The sequence below is a fragment of the Mixophyes fleayi genome, chromosome 8 (genome assembly GCF_038048845.1).
Source record: "Mixophyes fleayi isolate aMixFle1 chromosome 8, aMixFle1.hap1, whole genome shotgun sequence".
NCBI lineage: Eukaryota > Metazoa > Chordata > Amphibia > Anura > Limnodynastidae > Mixophyes > Mixophyes fleayi.
The window spans coordinates 122,424,637-122,444,740 of NC_134409.1; the positions used below are offsets into that span (position 1 = coordinate 122,424,637).

The following is a 20,104-nucleotide window of genomic DNA, read 5'->3' on the forward strand; positions in this document are numbered from 1 at the left end:
TTATGTGCAAAACAGAATACTAATTTGCACCCCTTGCATTGTAACATGGTTTTGTCCAGGAGACTACTTACTCATTTTTTTTACTTAACTTTTCTTAATGAATCAGGCGGAATAAGTGCATTTTTAAAAAAAACGTACAATGTATTCCTTGATGAATGAGGCTCATTGTCTGTAAATCCACATATTATATGGTTAGGCGATGGTCAGTTTTGACTGCTATGCATTCCAACATTCAGCGTTTTAAATGGTCAGGAAAATAAAAAATGTCTTTATTGCCTTTACTAAACACACCTAGGGCTAGATTTACTAAGCAGCGGGTTTGAAAAAGTGGGGATGTTGCCCATAGCAACCAATCAGATTCTAGCTTTCATTTATTTAGTACCTTCTACAAAATGACAGCTAGAATCTGATTGGTTGCTATAGGCAACATCTCCACTTTCTCAAACCCGCAGCTTAATAAATCTAGCCCCTAAACTGTAAAGATATTAATTTGTAACTGAATATCAGCTGTACTTTACAACATCGGCCATGACACTCACCTGTACAAGTAGTGATCACAGAACGGCGGATTGTCATTAACTGGAATAATATTTGCTGTCACTAAGATCGAGGAACATTTATCGTCTCTGTCACATACTTTCACAGTATAGGACTGAACACTGACAAATCCGACAGCCTCGCTGTCCATCCTGGAAATGATGATCACTGTTCCCGTCTCTGTGGGATAAAAATGTATTTTCCTTTACTTGTCACCAACAATAATTCAACAATCAGTTATGGCCTGAAACAACCACTCCCCCCAGGACAATGCAAGCTCTACTGTTAGGGCTCGATCCCTGAGTTAACTTACTAGCCACACTTAGTCAGCATGCACCAATTTTTCCCAGATGACCATGAGTACAAGTGGAATCTTCCATTGCTGGCACAATCTACTACAGTATAAATAGATATGCTGAATTATAACCATAAAGAACAGCATTAAAACTGTAATTACATATATTAGATTCAGGAGATAATACTGTAATAGCTACATTTATTTTGTAGAAAAAATAAGTAAAATCCTTCAAAATCATGGGCAGCACAGTGGCTCAGTAGTTAGCACTTCTGCCTCACAGCACGGTCATGAGTTCGATTCCTGACCATGGCCTTATCTGTGAGGAGTTTGTATGTTCTCCCTGTGTTTGCATGGGTTTCCTCTGGGTGCTCCGGTTTCCTCCCACAATCCAAAAACATACTGGTAGGTTAATTGGCTATTAAATTGACCCTAGTCTGTATGTGTGTGTGTAGGGAATTTAGACTGTAAGCTCTATTGGGGCAGGGAGTTATGTGAGTGCATTCTCTGTACAGCGCTGCGGAATTAGTGGCGTTATATAAATAAATGATGATGATGATCTTGTACTTTTGCCTAATACTAACAACAACCTGTATATCTGAGAACCTCAACCTTCTTCTTCTATCTCTTCCCTTGAGAAATTTGATTACTTCACAAGTGGGATGGATTTACTTGCTGCATTTAAATTAAGTTTTTTTGTGACTAGAGCCAACTAATTTGAAAAGAGTTGAAGTCACCTGTCACATTCGTTTAATCTAGTCACACTGGAGATCAATAACATTAGTAAGCAAATTCCATTATAACATCACATGGCACAACATGTCTATCTACAGACAAGTTTGAATTAGTGTTTCAGTTCTGTACCTTTATGGTGTCATGTTTTCTGCTTCTCCAACTTAGCAGTTTAACTTTAGTCTCATGTTCCATGTCTTTTACCATATGAAATATGTTGCATTTTTGGCTAAATAAAATAATCTGATTTTATTGACATTAAATAAATCATTAGGGAGATTAGGGCCCATTTGCTAACATTGCATTTAAGTACAAAATTTGCTTTGAACAAGAATTACAGATGAATACTACTATATTATTATTATTATTATTATTATTATTATTATTAATATTATTATTATTATTATTATTAATAATAATAATAATGATCATTATTATTTTTATTATTGTCATTTATTTATAGGACGCCACAAAGGGTGCACAGCACCGTACAGAGAGCATTGAACAAAACAGAACTAAACAGAGCATAGCATTACAAGACAATACAATAAGCACACTGGGCCTGATTCATTAAGGAAAGGAAAGCAAAAAAAATATTAACTTTGCACCTGGGCAAAACCATGTTGCATTGGAGGGGAAGGTAAATTTAAAGTGTGGGGACAGATTTATAGTTGGAGTAGGGCATGTCCGAGATCAAGTTTAAAGTTCACTGTAAAAATAAAGCTATCAAGTATTTGTGTGCTACATGAAACAACAGCCAGTATTTATCTTATGTGCAAAATAATAAACTAATTTGCACCCCTTGCATTGTCACATGGTTTTGTCCATTACTTTCATTATTGAATCAGGCCCACTGTAGTTAAAATCTCAACACAGCTATGAACAGACACACAGGGTAATAAGGTATAAGTGAAATCCAGAACACTTAGAGAACTAAAAAATGGAAGGAGGAGAGGTAAGGGAATGAACCAGAGGATGCTGAACCTGTGCCCAGGAGTGTGTGAAAGCAAGTGACAGGGTCTGGCTGGGCTGGGGGGCAGGGGGGCATCTGCCCCCAGGTCGGTCCCGTAGTGGGCTACCTTGGGCTGGGTCACTGGGCCACCTGCATTTTTCTCCCTTTAAAATGTTTCTAATAGGCTGCTGAGTCCCCGGACAAGAGAGATGTGGAGACCAAGGGCAGGAGCCCTGAGGTGACATAAGGTAAGAGGGCCCTGCTCACAAGAGCTTACAATCTAAAGGAAGGGGAGGACACATAGTGATGAGTTGGTGTAAGGGAACTAGAAAACTTATAGGAGGGATATAAACAAGACTGGGTGGGGAGGAAGAATGAGGGTGAGGAATATTTCAGGAGGCACATGAAGAGACAGGATATGGAGGGCAGGAGAGAGGTTAGACAGTGGAATGGTCGGCTTTACTGAACAGGTGGGTTTTGAGGGATCATTTGAAGCTTTATTGGATAGGGGATAGCCTTAGAGAAAAGAGGAGATCATTCCAGAGAAAGGGGGGAGCACAAAAGAAATCTTGAATGTGGTAATGAGACCTTATTACCAGAAGGGAGATGTGGCGGCAGTCGTTGGCTGACCGCAGAGGGCGAGAGGGAGTATGAATGAAGATAAAGTTGGAGATGTAGGGAGCAGTGGAGTTAGAGAGAGTTTTTTAGGTGAGGGTGAGGAGTTTGAAGAGAATTCTGTAGGCAAGAAGGGAGCCACTGTGAGGCTTGACAGAGAGGGGAGGCAGAGGTAGACTGGCGAGACAGAAAGATTATTCTCACCTCAGCATTAAGTATAGACTGAAGAGGAGCGAGACACCTGAATGAGGAGGTTGCAGTAATCAAGGTGGGAAATGATCAGATAATGTATGAGTTTTTTGGTGGCATTATTGGAGATGAAGGGTCTGAGCTATGTTGTGGAGATGGTAGCGGCAGGATTGGGTGAGGTATTGCATATGGGGGGAGGGGATGTTGGAATTGCTAACAGTGATAGAGAAGAGGGGAGGAGACTCTTGAGAAACGGAAGACAATTAGTTCAGATTAGGCCATGTTACGTTTAAACAAACATTGGGACATCCAGGAGGAGATGGCAAAGAGGCATTAGGACACCCAAGTGCGGAGAGTGGTCAGCAGATGAGTATTAGATTTGGATGTCATCAGCATACAGATGGTACTGGAGACCAAAGGACCTGATAAGTTCACCCAGGGAGGAGGTGTACAAAGAAAAGAGCAGAGGGCCAAGGATGGTGCCATGAGGGACTCCTATGGGATGTGGGGAAGAGGATGAGCAGGAGACTGAGAAAGAAACAGAGAAAGAGTGGTTATAATGGTAGGAGATAATCATCTGCATAGTGCAAAGCAGACAATGAAAGCAAACGCCTAATGAGTTGGTATGTTTTAGTGCATAATTTGCCCCTAAATTAGTAAATTAACTCTAGTTTGCTATTTCATGCTACTGGCTCAGATCTCTGTCTGCCTAATGTAGGATGCCTAGGCTGGCAGAGAAGATATACAGCCAGTCAGGGCAGGGGAATGATCCTCCTCCCCAATGACCTGGCTGGCTATTCCTCTTAAACAAGAGGCAAGCAACTAGGCCGATAATTATTCATCTGTTGTTCTTGTTCAATGCAAACTTGGTTTTGAAATAGGGTGGAAGCTAGACACTGCAGCAAGTAGAAACATGGCCAGGGGTCGGGCTTTGGGCACATGTGGGGCACAGGTGACATGGGTAGAATGATATAGGAGAATATTTTACAGAGGAGTGCCCCATATTCCTTCCCCACTCATCGCTGGTCACATATGTTCCCCCACAATTCTCCCCTTGTCACATTGGGGGGCAAGCACTACTCTTGCACACAAGCCCACTTCCTAAAATGCCCCTCAGTGCACCTACTCTCTGCTCTCGTTAGACACATGTCCATCAGGTAGGCATGCATCTTGATGTGTACAGGACAGGATATTTTGTACTACATATTGAATACGATTCATAAATTCAGTAATTTGTAGTTTATAACAAGCAGATATCACCTTTGTGAATGGTAACGTAGGTATTTCCAGGATCCAATAGAAATGTAAGATCGTTCATCTGGTCGGCATCAAATCCTGTGCAGGTGGTGACCGTTGTCCCTACTGGAAGCTCCTCATTCAGTTCTATCCTCACTGTGTTCCCGGACGTCACTGTCTTTGTGGTAATCCCACTTTTCACGATACTGGAACAGCTATTTTAAGGGAACAACGTTCATATCCAGGTACTTTTACCATTTTATTCCATTGGTCTATAGGTGCGTAATGATGTATTGATGGTTTTAAAAAAACACAATATTCCCAACATCTCGTATTCCTCAATGTGGTTCAGTTGGACTTTCCAAGTTCATTTATCAGAGGTGCATTTATACCACATGTCAACTACATCGCAAAGCTGCATTTAATGTCATTAACAGAATATGTATCACCAGCCGTACTTAACCTCAACGGCAATAACATCAGTGGGGGCTCATAGCAGCCAACTGCAGCGACTATTAAGGTTCTTATTAATAATTAAATGCATTTGCATGATTTTTTTTAAAATAAGATATACATTATTTACGTTTACATTGAGATTTAACCACATGTGTTAACTATCCCTGAAACATATCACACTATCAAGCATACTGCATGAAAAGAATTGAATAGGAGAATAGAATGTCGTATAGCATTATTATATATGCCAAAACGGGTAATTTAATGAGCCCCGTAAAGGGCCTGATGCAGAATAATGAGTAAAACACAAAAAGTAGCAAATTTGCTCCTAGCAAACCGTGTTGCGATGCAAGGGGGGCAAATGTATTTTTTTTTTGCATGCAGGGAAAATATTGAATATACTGTAGCACAAAATTATTTTATGCCAGAAGGTGAAAAATAACGTTAAGTTAGAATGTATGGCATTTTTACAAGCAAAATCTGGGAATTGAATTAACCACAACCTTCATCAGAAACTTAAAATAACTTTACTTGGTAGACTCCTTGGAAGTCATCAAACACCTGTAATAAGTTTTTAGTTGTTACATAGGCTCTATGGGCATCATCTGAAACCTCTAATAACTTTTCTTGGTACGTACTATGGATGTCATCTGAAACCTATAATAACTTTTCTTGGCACGTTCTATGGATGTAATTTGAAACCTATAATAACTTTTCTTGGTATGTTCAATGGATGTAATTTGAAACCTATAATAACTTTGCCTGGTACACACTATGGAGTTCATAAGAAACCTCAAATTACTTTAAATGCCAGACTCTATAGAAGGCAGTAAAAACCTTTAATAAGTTTAAATTGGTAGAATTTCTGGACATCATGAGAAACCTGTTAAACCTTTACTTGGTATACACAACGCACATCACCAGAAACCTATAATAACGGAACTTGATGAACTCTATGGAAGTCTTTAGAGACCTATCATAACTTTACTGTTCACTAGGAAATATACTTACATACAAGTTAGTGACGGGGTGTTGTCATTCACATTTGTGATGTATACCTTTATATTTGCAGAGTTCGATAGAGCACCATCACTTATAGTTACAGTAATAGTAAAGCTGAATGTAAATAGAAAAATAATAAAAATGAGATAAGTCATCAACACTAAGCATTGAGATCGCACAGTAACAACCTGTGCATGTAAATAGCTACTACAAGGAAATAATCAGAGTATAATTATCATTGTATTATATATAAGGTAATATATATCATTACTGTCAGTTTTAAGATAATAAGATTTTGTTAAGACATTCTTCGGCTATATAGATGCAGGCTTCAAGATAGCCTTCATATTATTACTAATTATAATTAGTTATGGGTAAGGTACCTAATTGCGACAGAGGAAATGTCTGCACTTAACTCGGCAACTAGATGCCGACACTTCTATTATGCTAACAGACTGACAATGTCTACAGTGAGTTTGGTGACATGCACAATGTCGCCAATGACAATACCAATATTTAAAGAGCAATCCTGGCATTGGTCTTTTAATTTTGTCATTGTGAGTGCTATGGATTATTATGAGGACTACACTGTCAATAAATTTGATACAGACTTTAAACTTCATATAGCCCAAAAATGTGTCAAGCAGCATCCAGACTATTGTGTTTGAAGTTAGCAGCTTAACAGCAGACATGGTAATATTCTAAAATGCTCGTGACAGAGACAGTTCTAAGTGGCTGAAGGCAAAAATGTGCATGACTGATTTGGTGTGTATGCGACTTATATAGAGGCAGTGTGGCTAGTGTACAAAACAAAGCCCATTCCCAGGTAATCATTGTATAATGCAGAGCTCATTACCTGGTGAAAAGTGTACCCTACAGATCCCAGTCCCTTGTGGCCAGTGTACAATACATTGTCCAGTCCCTGAAGGCCAGTGTACCTTACTGATCCCAGTCCCTGGTGGGCAGTGTACTCTACAGATCTCAGTCCCTGGTGACCAATGTACCTTACAGATCGCAGTCCCTGGTGGCCAGTGTACCTTACAGATTGCAGTCCCTGAAGGCCAGTGTACCCTACAGATCCCAGTCCTTTGTGGCCAGTGTACCCTACAGATCGCAGTCCCTGGTGGCCAGTGTACAATACAGATCCCAGTGCCTTTTGCCCATGTACCCTATAGATCATAGTCCCTGGTGGCCAGTATACCCTTTAGATCTCAGTCCATTCCCTATTTTGAAGTCTGATGATGCTGCATTCGCTAAAGAGGCAGCTCTATTACTGTCTATAAGTATGTACCCTGTGCCAGTGCCGGGAAAGTTGCACAGTTACCTTGTGATATTGCTTTCATAATCAAATGTCTGAGTAGTTGTGATTGCTCCTGTGTTGTCGATTTGAAAAGCTGAGCTTCCCGGAGTAATTCTGACAGAGTACTGTGATAAATCAAAAGGTTAGTATTAAATTTAAATGTAATTGTAAAAGGGAAATCCACACTTTTTTTTATTAATATCACACATTAACAATGAGAGGATTTGCAAATCATTGTTACTGATTTTTCTATAGCCTTATGGTGGAAATAAAGCATATACTTTTGAAAAAAATCCCTTGGTGTAAAGCAGAAGCCAGACAAACTATCAATTAACTTTGAAAACATTTTAGTTAGGATTTTCACACCGTTATATTGTGGTTTATCAAAATTAGGTGGTATGGAAGATTTTCTATCATTACTTATCGCAGCAATAGATAATCTTCCTCCACCCAATTTAACATGAAAATGTCACTGGGGCAGGTGAGCGATGCTGAGCTCACCTTCGATACAGGCCCCCATAAGGAACCTTATCGCTCGCCAGGCCGGTCTGCAGTCAATCTACGCATGCGCATGCTTGTCAGCTCTTGCTAGCACACTGAGACCTGAATTGGCTCCCTAAAACGTTAGCGTTAGGTACAAAGCACCTAAAAAAGGGCAGATTTGCTCCTGGACAAACCATATTACAATGCAAGGGTGCAAATGCATTTATTTATTTATTTTTGCAGGGGAATACTGGGTGTTTTTGAACGTTACACACAAATACTGGACAGCTTCATATTTGCACTGGAATTTATACTTGAGCTAGGACATGCCCTTCCCAAATCTAAATCTCTCAGCACATTTTAAGTCCAACTCCCACCCCCCCCCCCCGATCCCTCCACAGTGCAGCTTGGTTTTGCCAAGGTGCATATTTGCTCCTTTGCACTTTCATAAATATGACCTTAGTGATACATTTTTCAGAGCATCTCTTAAGAGCAAGCAGTAGCCTCTGAAACCGTTTTTAATGTGCATCTAAAGCTGCCTACTCACACTGATCTTGTTGCTTAACTTGAGATCAAAAGTATCACTTACAAATTATGACCATGGAGGTGGCTGGACCACTTCAATGCAATTTGCAATTGAACCTAAGCAGCCAGATCACTTTTTGACCACATGGGGGCCTATTAGCGAGGGGGGATTAGATTGCTATTGGCATCACACCGGTTTTGGGGTAACACATTCTGTAATATCTGGTAATTTAGATTCACTTTTTTTAATATTTCTCTTTCTATAAAAATTTTGTTCTACAGAAAATACATTCCTGCTTAGAGTAAATTGTACTTCTTCTAAAATGCCTTTATTATATGGTCACTTTGATACGAATAATTAATGTTTTGATCTTACAATTATGAGAAACAGACCATACACAATAGGGAAGTATATTTATAGCGGCTTTGCAATGACAAAAAAACAAATTAACAAACGACACAAAGGCCATTTGTTGATTTAAGTGTTTACAGGGCTGGGAAGTTGTAAGTAAAAATGCAGTCTCTTAGTAACTTACTAACACACGCTGTAAGCACTGCATTGAGATCTCCGCAGGATAAATAAGGTGAAATGACCTGGAAAGTCATTTAAAAGGTTGATGTAAGATTATCCCAGCTGTAATCCTGAACTGTGATTATGTAATTGCCCAAAGGAATAAAAAGCTTTTTACGATAATTGCAGATTAATTTCCTGTAGAATCACATGAGGCAGGGCCATTTTATTAAAGGGGCAAATACGATGGGTCCACCAGGATAGACATGGGGAGGGGGGCACCATTAGACTTAAAGGCCCTAAAAGAGCTTATATCTCAGACTATACAAGACATAACAACCACAACACTAACCTAACAGTATTAGGACCAGTTATAAATCTAGTTCTGCCCCAAGGGTGCACAATGTTTTTTCCTCCATGATCCGCATTAGGAGGCAATAATCCCGCAGAGGACTCCGCCCCAATTTGCTACATGGCTGGAGGATCAGGCCATATTGACGGGGGTGTTTTCCAAATAAGGAAAACCAATATAACTTTAAAATATATAATATTATAACTTTAAAATAAGGTCACAATGTTTGAACTATTGGTGGAACTACCATTGGTGCTACAGGTGCCTGCACCGGGGCCCATGGAGATAATGGTGCCCGCTGTATGGCAGATGCAGAGGGTTCGGGGCCCCGGTTCCCTCCTCCCTGCCTCCCTGCACCGGGGCCCACAGTTTGCTAGTTCCGCTTTTGGTTTGAACAATCACATATTTCCATAACTGTTGTTCTCAAACTAAAATACTACTCCGCAATTGATAAACCTGTCGTAAATGACTAAAACTTTTATAATGCATGGAGCAAGTAGAACATTATATAAGATGATTTAAGTAATTAATGTAACAAATGACACAATATTAAAGGTTTATCCCAATTACTGGAAAATTATTCCCCATAACTCTACTGGAATGGTGTCATCGTTCAGCCATCACAAAATGCTTTATAACTTGTGTGACAATTACCTTCAACACATCATTATCTGGATCCTTGGCTGCTACTTTGTAAATGACCGTGGAAACTATAGTGTTTTCAGCAATATAAACCTCCACGTCTGAGGAAGAAAAGAAAATAATGTAGATATAGAAATGATTTCATCAGAGTTCGATGTACTTCAGACATGACTCGATACCAGAACAGCATGGCAGCTACCAAATAATATTGCACATAAGGCTTTTACGAAGGATCGAAAAAGTCTATTTTACTATTTTGATTTTATCCGCTGTTTAATGAACCAAAACTACATTAGATATGTAAATAACAACAAAGTGCTTTTTCATGATACACAATGTGTGAAAACACAACTGAAATTTTTCATAGCTAGACCAGATATTCATGTATCTGAAGCAAGTCATTGTTTTAGAATGTGCTACTGATTTTGGCCTTAATCGTGTATGGTGATCCTATTTAGTGATCCCTGCTGCACATTGAAAACAATAACATACAGTAAAGATAAACACTATTTAAAATATATATATATATATATATATTACGGGTGGAAATATACTAGTGACTGTAATAAGAAGGATCAGTAATCACGTATGATTAGATGTTGCAGATGCATTTCGCCAATGTCTCTGTCTTCCTCAGTGAGCAAATACATTATTTTTACTCACTTTTTTTTACCATTAACCAATGTTTTTGTTTTCTCTTTTTATCTTGTCATGAAATTCACTTCTTTTTAAACACTCACCCGTCAGCACTAAAGAGGTTCAACACGCAATATTAGCTCATGGGCACGCTGGGCAGTTGCCCGGGGACCCTGCAAGCATAGGGGGCCCCATAGGCTTGTCAACGTTTCAGTATATTATTCCGGGAAATTTAATTAGAACCATCAAACCCTCTTTATTAAAACGTTTAGGTGGACTAATCACCTCAGTACCATCTGCTATCTGTACATGCCATCTTGTTGTTGCCAATACATATCTTGACCTTGATGAAAACAACGTACACATACTAATTGTACATAAGCAAGACAAAATCAACACACATAATTTTTTTGAAGCCATAAAGCTATAATAAAGTTCTTCTCTAATGTATTTAACAAACCATGTGAGTTGCCTCCCCCTGCTACCTACTAAACGCAAGTAATGAAAGTAATGGAACGGAGAGCAATAAAGCTTAAAGGCAGTGGCTTTGTTTCGCTTTTATGTAGGGTCCCAGTACAGTGCATTGTCCGGGGGTCTTTAATTCTGTTAAGACGGCCCTGTGCAAGCGCAGTCTGACTTTGAGCCAGAATTGTATTCCAAGGGTAGAGTGTGGGATTGCAAGCAACTTGATGCCAGGACTGGCTGTATAACAATAGCTCTATGTCCTGGTCACCTATTAGTTGTATCAGCTAGACTTTGCACAGTTTCTTATAGTAATTGTTGCCGCCAAGTTGCCTGGAATGTGCTGAATTTATGGAGACTCCCTCTAATACTCAGCCCAGGAGCCGAGTGTTGTACCGAAAAAGGAAACCTATAAATACTATGTATATGCTTAATAAGGGAGAATGGGTTAAAACCCACCCTAGACCGAAAAAGTAATAATGTTGTGACTACTTTTGACATTTAAACAGTCAAATTTGGGACATAATATTCCCTGCCTCCGATCAGTGCAAGCCACGCCTCCATGTCCCTAAACCCTCTAACCACGCCCACTTTTCAATGAAGCACCACCCACCTCTCTGTAAACCCCAGCACTTTAAGGGCCTGCCGATATATGACCCATATGGCTGAAAGCTCAAGACATCACAAATGCAAACTATTTTTCTTCTTATGAAACTATTTGTAGAGTTCATTAATATTTATTTCAAACAACATATCCAAAAAACACTTATTTAGCGGTTTTTCCCTTTTACGATAGAATGCATTGTATGCCTGCAAAACAGCCCTGACCTGGTAAACCGTGTGGTACCTTGTCTAGCCAGGGTGCCAGTGAAGACTGGGGCTTTGTTGACTTTTGTAATCTCGATAACAATGGACTCGGTCGCCGTCGTTCCTTTGCTGTCTTCCACTAGGATTTGAAGAGTGTATAATGGGACAGCTTCAAAGTCCAGCTTGGGCTTGCTAGTTGTTATTAGCTAGAAAGAAGAAGTGCATCAAAGGTAAATAAAATTGAAGTGATTCAGATTAATAAATATACTAAAATTCCTTCAGGCAACTGAATACATCCTATGGGTCCGTCTCTTTGAAGGACAGTCTGTCTGTGTTACCAAAACCCTCGTATGACCCTTTCCCACACATCTTCCCCTCTATTGTATAGCTGTGATCTATTGAAGTACAAGAATGTTGGTTTGGCTCTAGAATTTATACCAGGAATACATCCCAGGGTAGATAAGCTTATATTGGCCATACAAATTTCCGAGCTAATTCATAAAGTAATGCTTGGTGTTCTGTGGTGTCTGTAGCTAAACAATGGGATTTATGGTCATTTCTATGTATACAGGAAAATACCTGCCTCTTTATAACAATTTAGTATTAGGTTTTGTCCTAATTGGGTCATATACAAATGTATAATGTGATCGATAGGTCCAACACTCACCTATCCTTTTCAAGTGGTCACCAAACTATAAAAAGCCCAGAGAGATTCTAGTGTGAAGTGGGCTTATCACCTTGAATTCAACTCTCAGATTAAACATTTTGTTCACTTGTCTCCAGCAAATACCTATCACTAACCCTGTGTCCCATATCATTCTATCACAGTACAATTACTTAGTAAGTTCAGAGCCGGATTAACAATAGGGCTAAAGGGGCTACAGCCCAGGGGCCTCGGGCAGCTGGGGGGCCCGCCGACATTTATCGGATCTCTGACTGTCACTTCTTCAAGGAAAATGGTAGGCAGCTAACAGCAAATGTTATGCTGTTAACTGCCTGCTGCCACTGTAGGACTTACCGCTTAATTGCTACAGGGAGTGAAACAACGGAAGGAGGTAAGTTCACAGGGGCCTCATGGGGGGCCCTCAGAGTATCCTTAGCCCGGGGGCCTCCCTTCCCTTAATCCGGCCCTGAGTAAGTTTCACCGTTGGCTTCATTTGCATCTCTTTCCCCAACCCTTAGCAGTTTCCCTATGGAAGCTACTGGATAACATCTGGTTAAAATATATATACTACGGGGAGGGGGGAAAGTACTAGTGACTAGTAAGAGAGATCGGAAATCATAGGAGCTTAGATGTGTGCAGACGCATTTCGCCAGTGTCTCCACAAAAAAGTAGTGGAGAATAATTGTGAAAGGTACATTAGTGCTTTCTACATACAGTACATGGCCAAAAGTATATGGTCACCCTTTCTAATTGATTTATGTGTTTGGCCATTTCAGCCTTGCCAGAGGCTATCAGATGCATAAAATCAAGCACAATCCATGTAATCTCCATCTTCACACTACAAGTGGAATGGGTCGTACTGAAATCATGAAATTTCCATCCTGCTAAAGCTGTCCCAGTCAGTGTATGAGCTATAATTGTGAAGTGGAAACGTCTAGGAGCAACAAAATCTCAGCTACAAATCGGTAGACTACGCAAGTTCACAGAATGGGACCGCCGAGTGCTGAAGTGTGTAGAGCGGAATCATCTTTCCTTGGTTGCAACACTCTCTACTGTGTTCCAAACTGCCTCTGGAAGCAAAGTCAGCACGAGAACTGTTTGTCGGGTAGCCGCACACAACCCTCAGATCGCCATCCACAGTGATAAATATCGAATGGAGTGGTGTAAAAGTCTATCAAAAAAATGTTTTCCCGAGTTTGGTTTGGAATAACTTTACTGGCTTGCACAGAGTCCTGACCTAAACCCACTCGACCACCTTAGGCTGGATACACACTCCAGAAAATTTCTCCCGATGTGATATAGTTAACGATTTTACCAACGACTGCCGATTCATGTGTACACACTTACACGATTTACCTTCAGATCTATGCTCTTCAACTGTCATAACCATCGGCTGAAAAGACCCTGACTCTGTACACTCCATAGCGATTTATGGACACTGCCGGTCGTGAGTGCGTACATACTGCAGGATTGGAACGACAACGTTCCATCGTTGAACGAGATTTATAGTCCGGTTTAAAAATCAAAAGAAACGATATGATGTGCTTTGGTACAATAATCATTCATCTTTGGAGCCTACACAATAATGCGATATCAGGCCAAACGGTGGTTTATCGTGTGATTTGCCGGATAATTAAGTGAAAAACCTGTAGTGTGTACCCAGCCTTAGGGATGACTTGGAAGACCAACTGCGAGCCATCACCCAACATCAGTGCCCAACCTCACTAATGCTCTTGTGGCTGAATGGATGTCAGGTCCCTCCGCCGTGTTCCGAAATCTAGTATAAAGCCTTTCCAGAAGAGTGGAGGCTGTTACAGCGGCAAAGGGGACACTAACAGCACATTAATGTCCATCAATTTAGATTGTGAGGTTCAACAACAACATATGGATGGGATCTTTGGGTGTCCACATAATTTTTTCCATGTAGTGTAGGTTGAGATAACCAAAGTATAACAGGGTAATTTGATGCCTTAAATTAGTGAGAATGAAAAGCCACGATAAACTCCAGGGATTATTTACAAAATATACAATAACAAGATTTTTAAGTAGGCAAATCACATTGACAGCTTATGCTAAATAAAAATACAGTTCATTGAGTTTGTGAGATTTTTTCCGTATTAAACCTTACAAATTATTCTTACAACTAATTCATTTTAGGTGAACTATGATCAAATCAAGTTTTAGGAAGCGTAATATAGTTATTAATTTTGTTTCAAAACTTTTATCTGGATTTTAACAACCAGGATCTCTAATATCTGTTACAGAGAGGAATGTATGTGGACCTTCGAAGCTTTCTCAAATTGCATATTAAACAAGATAATTAATCCAGTAATAAGTTAATTGCTTTAAAAAAAAAGTTTATGTAGTTACAATTTATTTTTTCATCACCACAAAGTTTGCATTATAGTATCATATTATTTGTCTAGGCAGCTTCAACTAAATTTTGAGTTTATTTCCCATGTCGATTTTGCTGTGCTAGCAATTAAAATATGATGAACAAGTTGCTGCTTTCTAAATTATATATATATTACTTGTCTCATGTTAGTCTTTCAATATACAAAATATATATTCGTAAGTTTTATCCCAACAAATTTACACACATACGTATAGTAGGAAATATTGAGAACTATATCATATTAGAACTAGGGGCCTGATTCATTATGGATCTTAACTTGAGAAACTTCTTATTTCAGTCTCCTGGACAAAACCATGTTACAATGCAAGGGGGGGAAATTAGTATTCTGTTTTGCACATAAGTTAAATACTGTCTGTTTGAAATTTAAAGTTGATATTTGTGTGCTACATGAAAAAACAGTCAGTATTTAACTTATGTGCAAAACAGAAAACTCATTTGCACCCCTTGCATTGTAACATGGTTTTGTCCAGGAGACTGAAATAAGAAGTTTCTCAAGTTAAGATCCTTAATGAATCAGGTCCTAGAGGTTAGGACAATCTGTATTAGACTCTGAAGAGCATTAATTATGATTTTTAAAATGTATCTCAAGATAGTCTAAGTAGGACCCCCTGCCCAGCCAAAAAGCAGGCCATGTAAATGGGAAATAGTATTTGAACAGTTAAAATGTTCACTGAAATTCTTTAATATATTGAGGAGGTGGATGGAGGGTGAAGTATAACAGCGGTAACATTACTGCTATGAGATCTATAGTCCTGGCATGGGATGGGAGTCATGCTGGTAACTCTATGTGCTAGCGAGCTATGTAGTGACTAATGTGCTATGGTGAGTGACTGAGTCACGCAGACCATTGTCTCCATGTATCTTATGTCTCCTGATCAATGGACCATGTTTTCCTGGGCTATTCATCATTGGTGACTAATGCGGTCTGATGTCTGTAATTGGTTATTGTACCGATATCATACTGTACACTAAAATGTTTCTGGATGTGAACTGTTGGATATGGGTTTATTGAATAAAAAATGTTTCAGTAAAACAGGCAGCGTGGTGCCCTCTGCAGTTTCTGTAGCCAGGCCAGCCGGAGTCGATTCTCCCGGAAACAGGTGGACTGTAGGCAAGAGGTCCTATCGTAGTGGTTATCATGTTGCAGTCAGGTCAGGGCAGGGCTGGTGCCGCTACTAACAGATAAAGTGTAACTCCCCTCCTCCTATAGGTTACAGGTCCAAAAACTCTTCCTAACCTACCTGGGTATTGGGTAAAACCCTTTTTCATCCAAAGTAGTCCTGGCACAAGTTTTGTATTCTCAATGCTCTCATCCTCACTCTTCTGTTTTCTTCCAACAAAGTCCAATGGGACAATACACAAACTCCAACTGGCGCTAAATGATAAAAGCTGGGAATCTCCCAGGCTTCCCTTCAGGAGCTGGCTAGGCTGGGGGGGCAAGGGGGCATCCTGGGGGTCTGACAGCAGCAGTCCAGGATAATGGGGGGTACACAAAGGAGACAATATCCTGTCAATCCCCAGTTTAACACATAGAGTGATTTCTAATCCTCAAACCTACAAACAGGGTCAAAAAAAGTATACTAAACACCTATACATTGGGGAATCACAAATACAACAGATCGGGACATATACATCACATCATAACTAACACTGCAATAAACAACAGCAGCTTTTCTGGAACATTGTAACAAGAAAGCATTAAAATGATATATAGACATCTGGGAGATCATTTCCACATTTACCGACAAGAGCTTAACCTCTAGTAAAAGTGAGCAGCACCCACGTCTCATTGCACATGGGGTCACTAAGAGAACATAAAGCTTAAAGTACTTGTGGAAACACCCTTGTGCCCTCCGTGCAGCGAGGACATGGTACCTCTTAAATCACACAGCGTCTTAATCAAAATAAAGGCGCAGCTTTGCTATCAATAATGGTTAAGGGTCCTTGGAACCCAGAAATGACAAGGGTTGGTAGCCTCTGGGGGACACCCTTTCTGCCCCCCCCTTCCAATATAATAAAAACATCAGCCCTGCACTGACTAGCCTGTGAGTTGGTATTTACAATGATGGAAGACCGGAGGATCGTGTTTTCCCTGTTGAGTTAATAATCAGTCCCAGTTGGCTAGTGCTGGGATATCTGTCACCCATAATGCCATTTTAATTAGTATTTACGAGAGTGTATAGAGTCCATGGACTGGCAGGAGCATGTTCCCTAAGATTCTAAGAACATCCTGTGACATCATCAGACTGCCAGCTTTCAGCACATTGGCTATAAATGATCACATGAGACTAGTGTCACAGGAACTTCTTTGCACACCAGCATTAAAAAAAAAAACATTCTAATCATGCTTAAGGCATATATAACACAAAGAGGGATGGTCACAGTTTTATAGCGACTTTTTCTCAATTATTGGTTGTGAGTCAATAACTGTATATTGCAAGGTACGCATGAATATAGTTGAAATAAAGGGATTTGTATATATTGTATGTACTGTAGGTATATATCCTGGCATTATTTTCAAAAGTATCAACCCAAATCAGAAATACGGTTCTAGAGTTAAAATAGGAAAGCATGTCTCACAACATTTCAAATATAGGAATCAGATGCAAGTGGCCCAGTGACCCAATCCAAGGTGCCCCCCTACCCCCCAGCCCAGCCAACCCCTGAGCTTGGTCCTGGTACATTGGGGACTATGGTCTGGTCACAACGATGACATGGTCATGATGAGAGGTACTGATATGCTAAGCCACCTCAAACCCCCGTCCTCTCCCCTAACAACATCCAGTCCTGACTGTAAGGAAGGAGGGAGAGTACCTTAGAATAGAGACTGTCCTGCCTAAATTTGGGTCAAAATCAAGACTGTTGGGAGGTTTGTGGCAGTGTCCTATTGTGTACAATGTTGATTTATTTGGTTAATTACATTATAATAATAGTTTGTATTCTTATGTTCTCCATACCTCCCAATTTGGCTGAGCTTTTGGAATAATGATGAATGGGTGTACCACTGGGTTTGAATTCACTATAAAAGGTGCTCCGACTATGGAATTGGCAGACATCCGGGCGACCAATGTGCTTTGAGGGGCATTTTCAGGGAGAGTCACGTTGCTGGGTAGATTCAGTTGTGGTGCAGCAGAGAGCGCTAGTGAGCAGAAAAATAAACAAATTAGAGAGGCAGGAACAGTATCACATAGAAAAATAATTTCAGTAATAAATTCCTGGAAAAATAACCAAGTCTCCTGCATAATGGATGAGGGAATCATTGGCTATTTTTGATATGTCGTATTTTAGTGGATCTAAAATATGCGCATAAGAGGCCTGATGAGTTGGACACACTGAGGTTTGTGGAGTGTAAATTCTGAAAATTTACAATGTGTAATGGCAAAAAGAGAGCGCACGCACGGGGCTGGCGGTTATGGACATTTACTACACTGCGCATGCGTTGCTCCCCCCCCCCCCCCCAACATTACATCCATTATGATTCCTGCTCTATTCAGAGCAGTGATTCGGGGGTTAAGGGAGAAGTCGCCCATGCCGGAAAAAAAAACCAAGTGGCATGGACGGGTTGGCAGGGCGCCCTGGTAAGGACAGTGTCCGTCTGCTTACCATGTTCCGACAGCTCTTCGCACGGAGATATGCATTGCAGAGTTACGCACTGATGATGACAGCCATCAGCACTAACTTTCTTTGTGCTTATGGCTGTGTGTATGTGGGTGTATCAATACCTAACATGAACCTGGCGTATATACTGCATGGTGCAGAGCTGGGCGCATCTTGTGATGCCTTAGCATATGTGCGCAAATCTGCTGTTTTACGAGGTTTTTTTTATGGTGTACATTACACCCAACATGCTCCCAACTCAGCATCAGAACCAAAATATATATTAAAGCCCAACTTCCTCACGACAAGGCAGATGGCAGGAAATAGTGCACAGTAACTCTGCTCAGTGTGAGGTATGTGGCACAAGAGAGAGGATTAACAGCTAATTATTAGGGAAATAACCCAAAACCTTTTAGTGTAAAAATGTATCCCATTCTACCCCAGTGTAGGCTATACCCAATAATACCCCGTCAGGGGAGGGCTGGTAAGTTTTAGCCCGGAGGGCAAGACTGGACTCAGCAGCCTATCAGGAACATTTTAAAGGAAAAAAAACAGGTGGGCCAGTGACCCAGCCCAAGATAGCCCACTATGGGATGCCCCCTTGCCCACTAGCCCAGCCTGCCCCTGACCCCCGTGTGTATCGTACCACAATGTGGGGGGATGCAATATACATGACTCACATTCAAATACTGATATATATATATATATATATATATATATATATATAATATATATATATATATATATATATATATATATTCTGTATAGTTCCCCTGGTCATATGACCTTACAATCCAGAAATAAGCAAGTATGGGTGGGAACTTTTGCCGCAGAGATTTTGGCAGGGCACTTGCCTAACAGAGGTAGTGATTGACAGCAATATAATTAACAGCATCCATTATGTTTATAAGATTTATGGTGGCAAGTAGTGAATTTTTCAATATATGTCATGATAATCTGTGTCCCCGACTAGGTGCCGTTCTTTGCTCTCATGCTCACCCCCTAGTGTAATGCATTGCCGAAAATCTCTGGGTCAGAAGTCAGAAAACTTTTTCCATTAAATGAAAGACACTAACCTTGAAAAAAGCTGAAAATGAAAGTCACCAGCAGCAGCTTCATCCTTATAATAATGTAGATTCGACCTTTGGGACGGGAATATACAATGCTGATACTCTCAGCAATACACAGCAATTAAGTAAATGGTTTGATATATAAAGTGAGGCACTCCTCTTCCAGTGAAACACTATATACCACAAGGTTTGTTTTGGATGCAGACACAAACAATGGACAACAAAGCACAGAGAAAATATTGCAAAATGTGTTTATTTACCGATTCGTTCCGTGATCATAGCAGGATTCAGGTTAGCTGATCCCTAAAACAAAACATTTCTGTCTGTATAAACTAGTTGCAACAACACAGGTAATCAAAACAAGTTTGTTTGTACAATATTGGGGTGCATTATAACAACATGGTTGTCCTGCACATTCTAGTGATCTGATTTCCTAGAGGTTGTTCTAGCTCTGCCCCCTTCATCTCATGCCTGCACATTCGTCTGTATATTGTACATACCTGTGTTCTATGTGGCCCGTCATTACCTCCGTGGCTAGACCAGCACCCCTGTACCAGATACCAGAACCTGTCTACCTCCAAGCACACAGCCTCGAACCAAAACTATAACTAGGGCAACGATAACA

At 40.2% G+C, this 20,104-nt stretch overlaps 2 protein-coding genes and 1 long non-coding RNA gene across 5 annotated transcripts in view; 1 reads left to right on the forward strand and 2 right to left on the reverse strand.

Moving 5' to 3' along the window:
• The window catches only part of LOC142100182 (cadherin-related family member 3-like), a 44,234-nt gene extending 24,456 nt beyond the window's left edge, over window positions 1-19,778 (reverse strand). The window contains exons 1-8 of one of the 3 annotated variants that reach the window (XM_075184127.1): window positions 19,740-19,778; window positions 17,770-17,951; window positions 11,773-11,938; window positions 9,840-9,928; window positions 7,339-7,439; window positions 6,024-6,128; window positions 4,581-4,771; window positions 540-717 (exon numbers count right to left, since the gene is read on the reverse strand). In XM_075184127.1, the coding sequence (XP_075040228.1) occupies window positions 540-717; window positions 4,581-4,771; window positions 6,024-6,128; window positions 7,339-7,439; window positions 9,840-9,928; window positions 11,773-11,938; window positions 17,770-17,951; window positions 19,740-19,758 (1,031 nt within the window). In that variant the 5' untranslated portion in view covers window positions 19,759-19,778. Of the gene's footprint in view, window positions 1-539; window positions 718-4,580; window positions 4,772-6,023; window positions 6,129-7,338; window positions 7,440-9,839; window positions 9,929-11,772; window positions 11,939-17,769; window positions 18,151-19,485; window positions 19,553-19,739 lie in introns of those variants that run through there. The other 2 variants (XM_075184126.1, XM_075184125.1) reach the window with 2 other exon arrangements.
• PRICKLE2 (prickle planar cell polarity protein 2) overlaps window positions 1-20,104 on the reverse strand; it is a 938,433-nt gene that overhangs the window by 473,015 nt on the left and 445,314 nt on the right. The gene's annotated exons all lie outside the window — the stretch shown is intronic.
• LOC142099667 (uncharacterized) overlaps window positions 1-20,104 on the forward strand; it is a 270,464-nt gene that overhangs the window by 42,009 nt on the left and 208,351 nt on the right. The gene's annotated exons all lie outside the window — the stretch shown is intronic.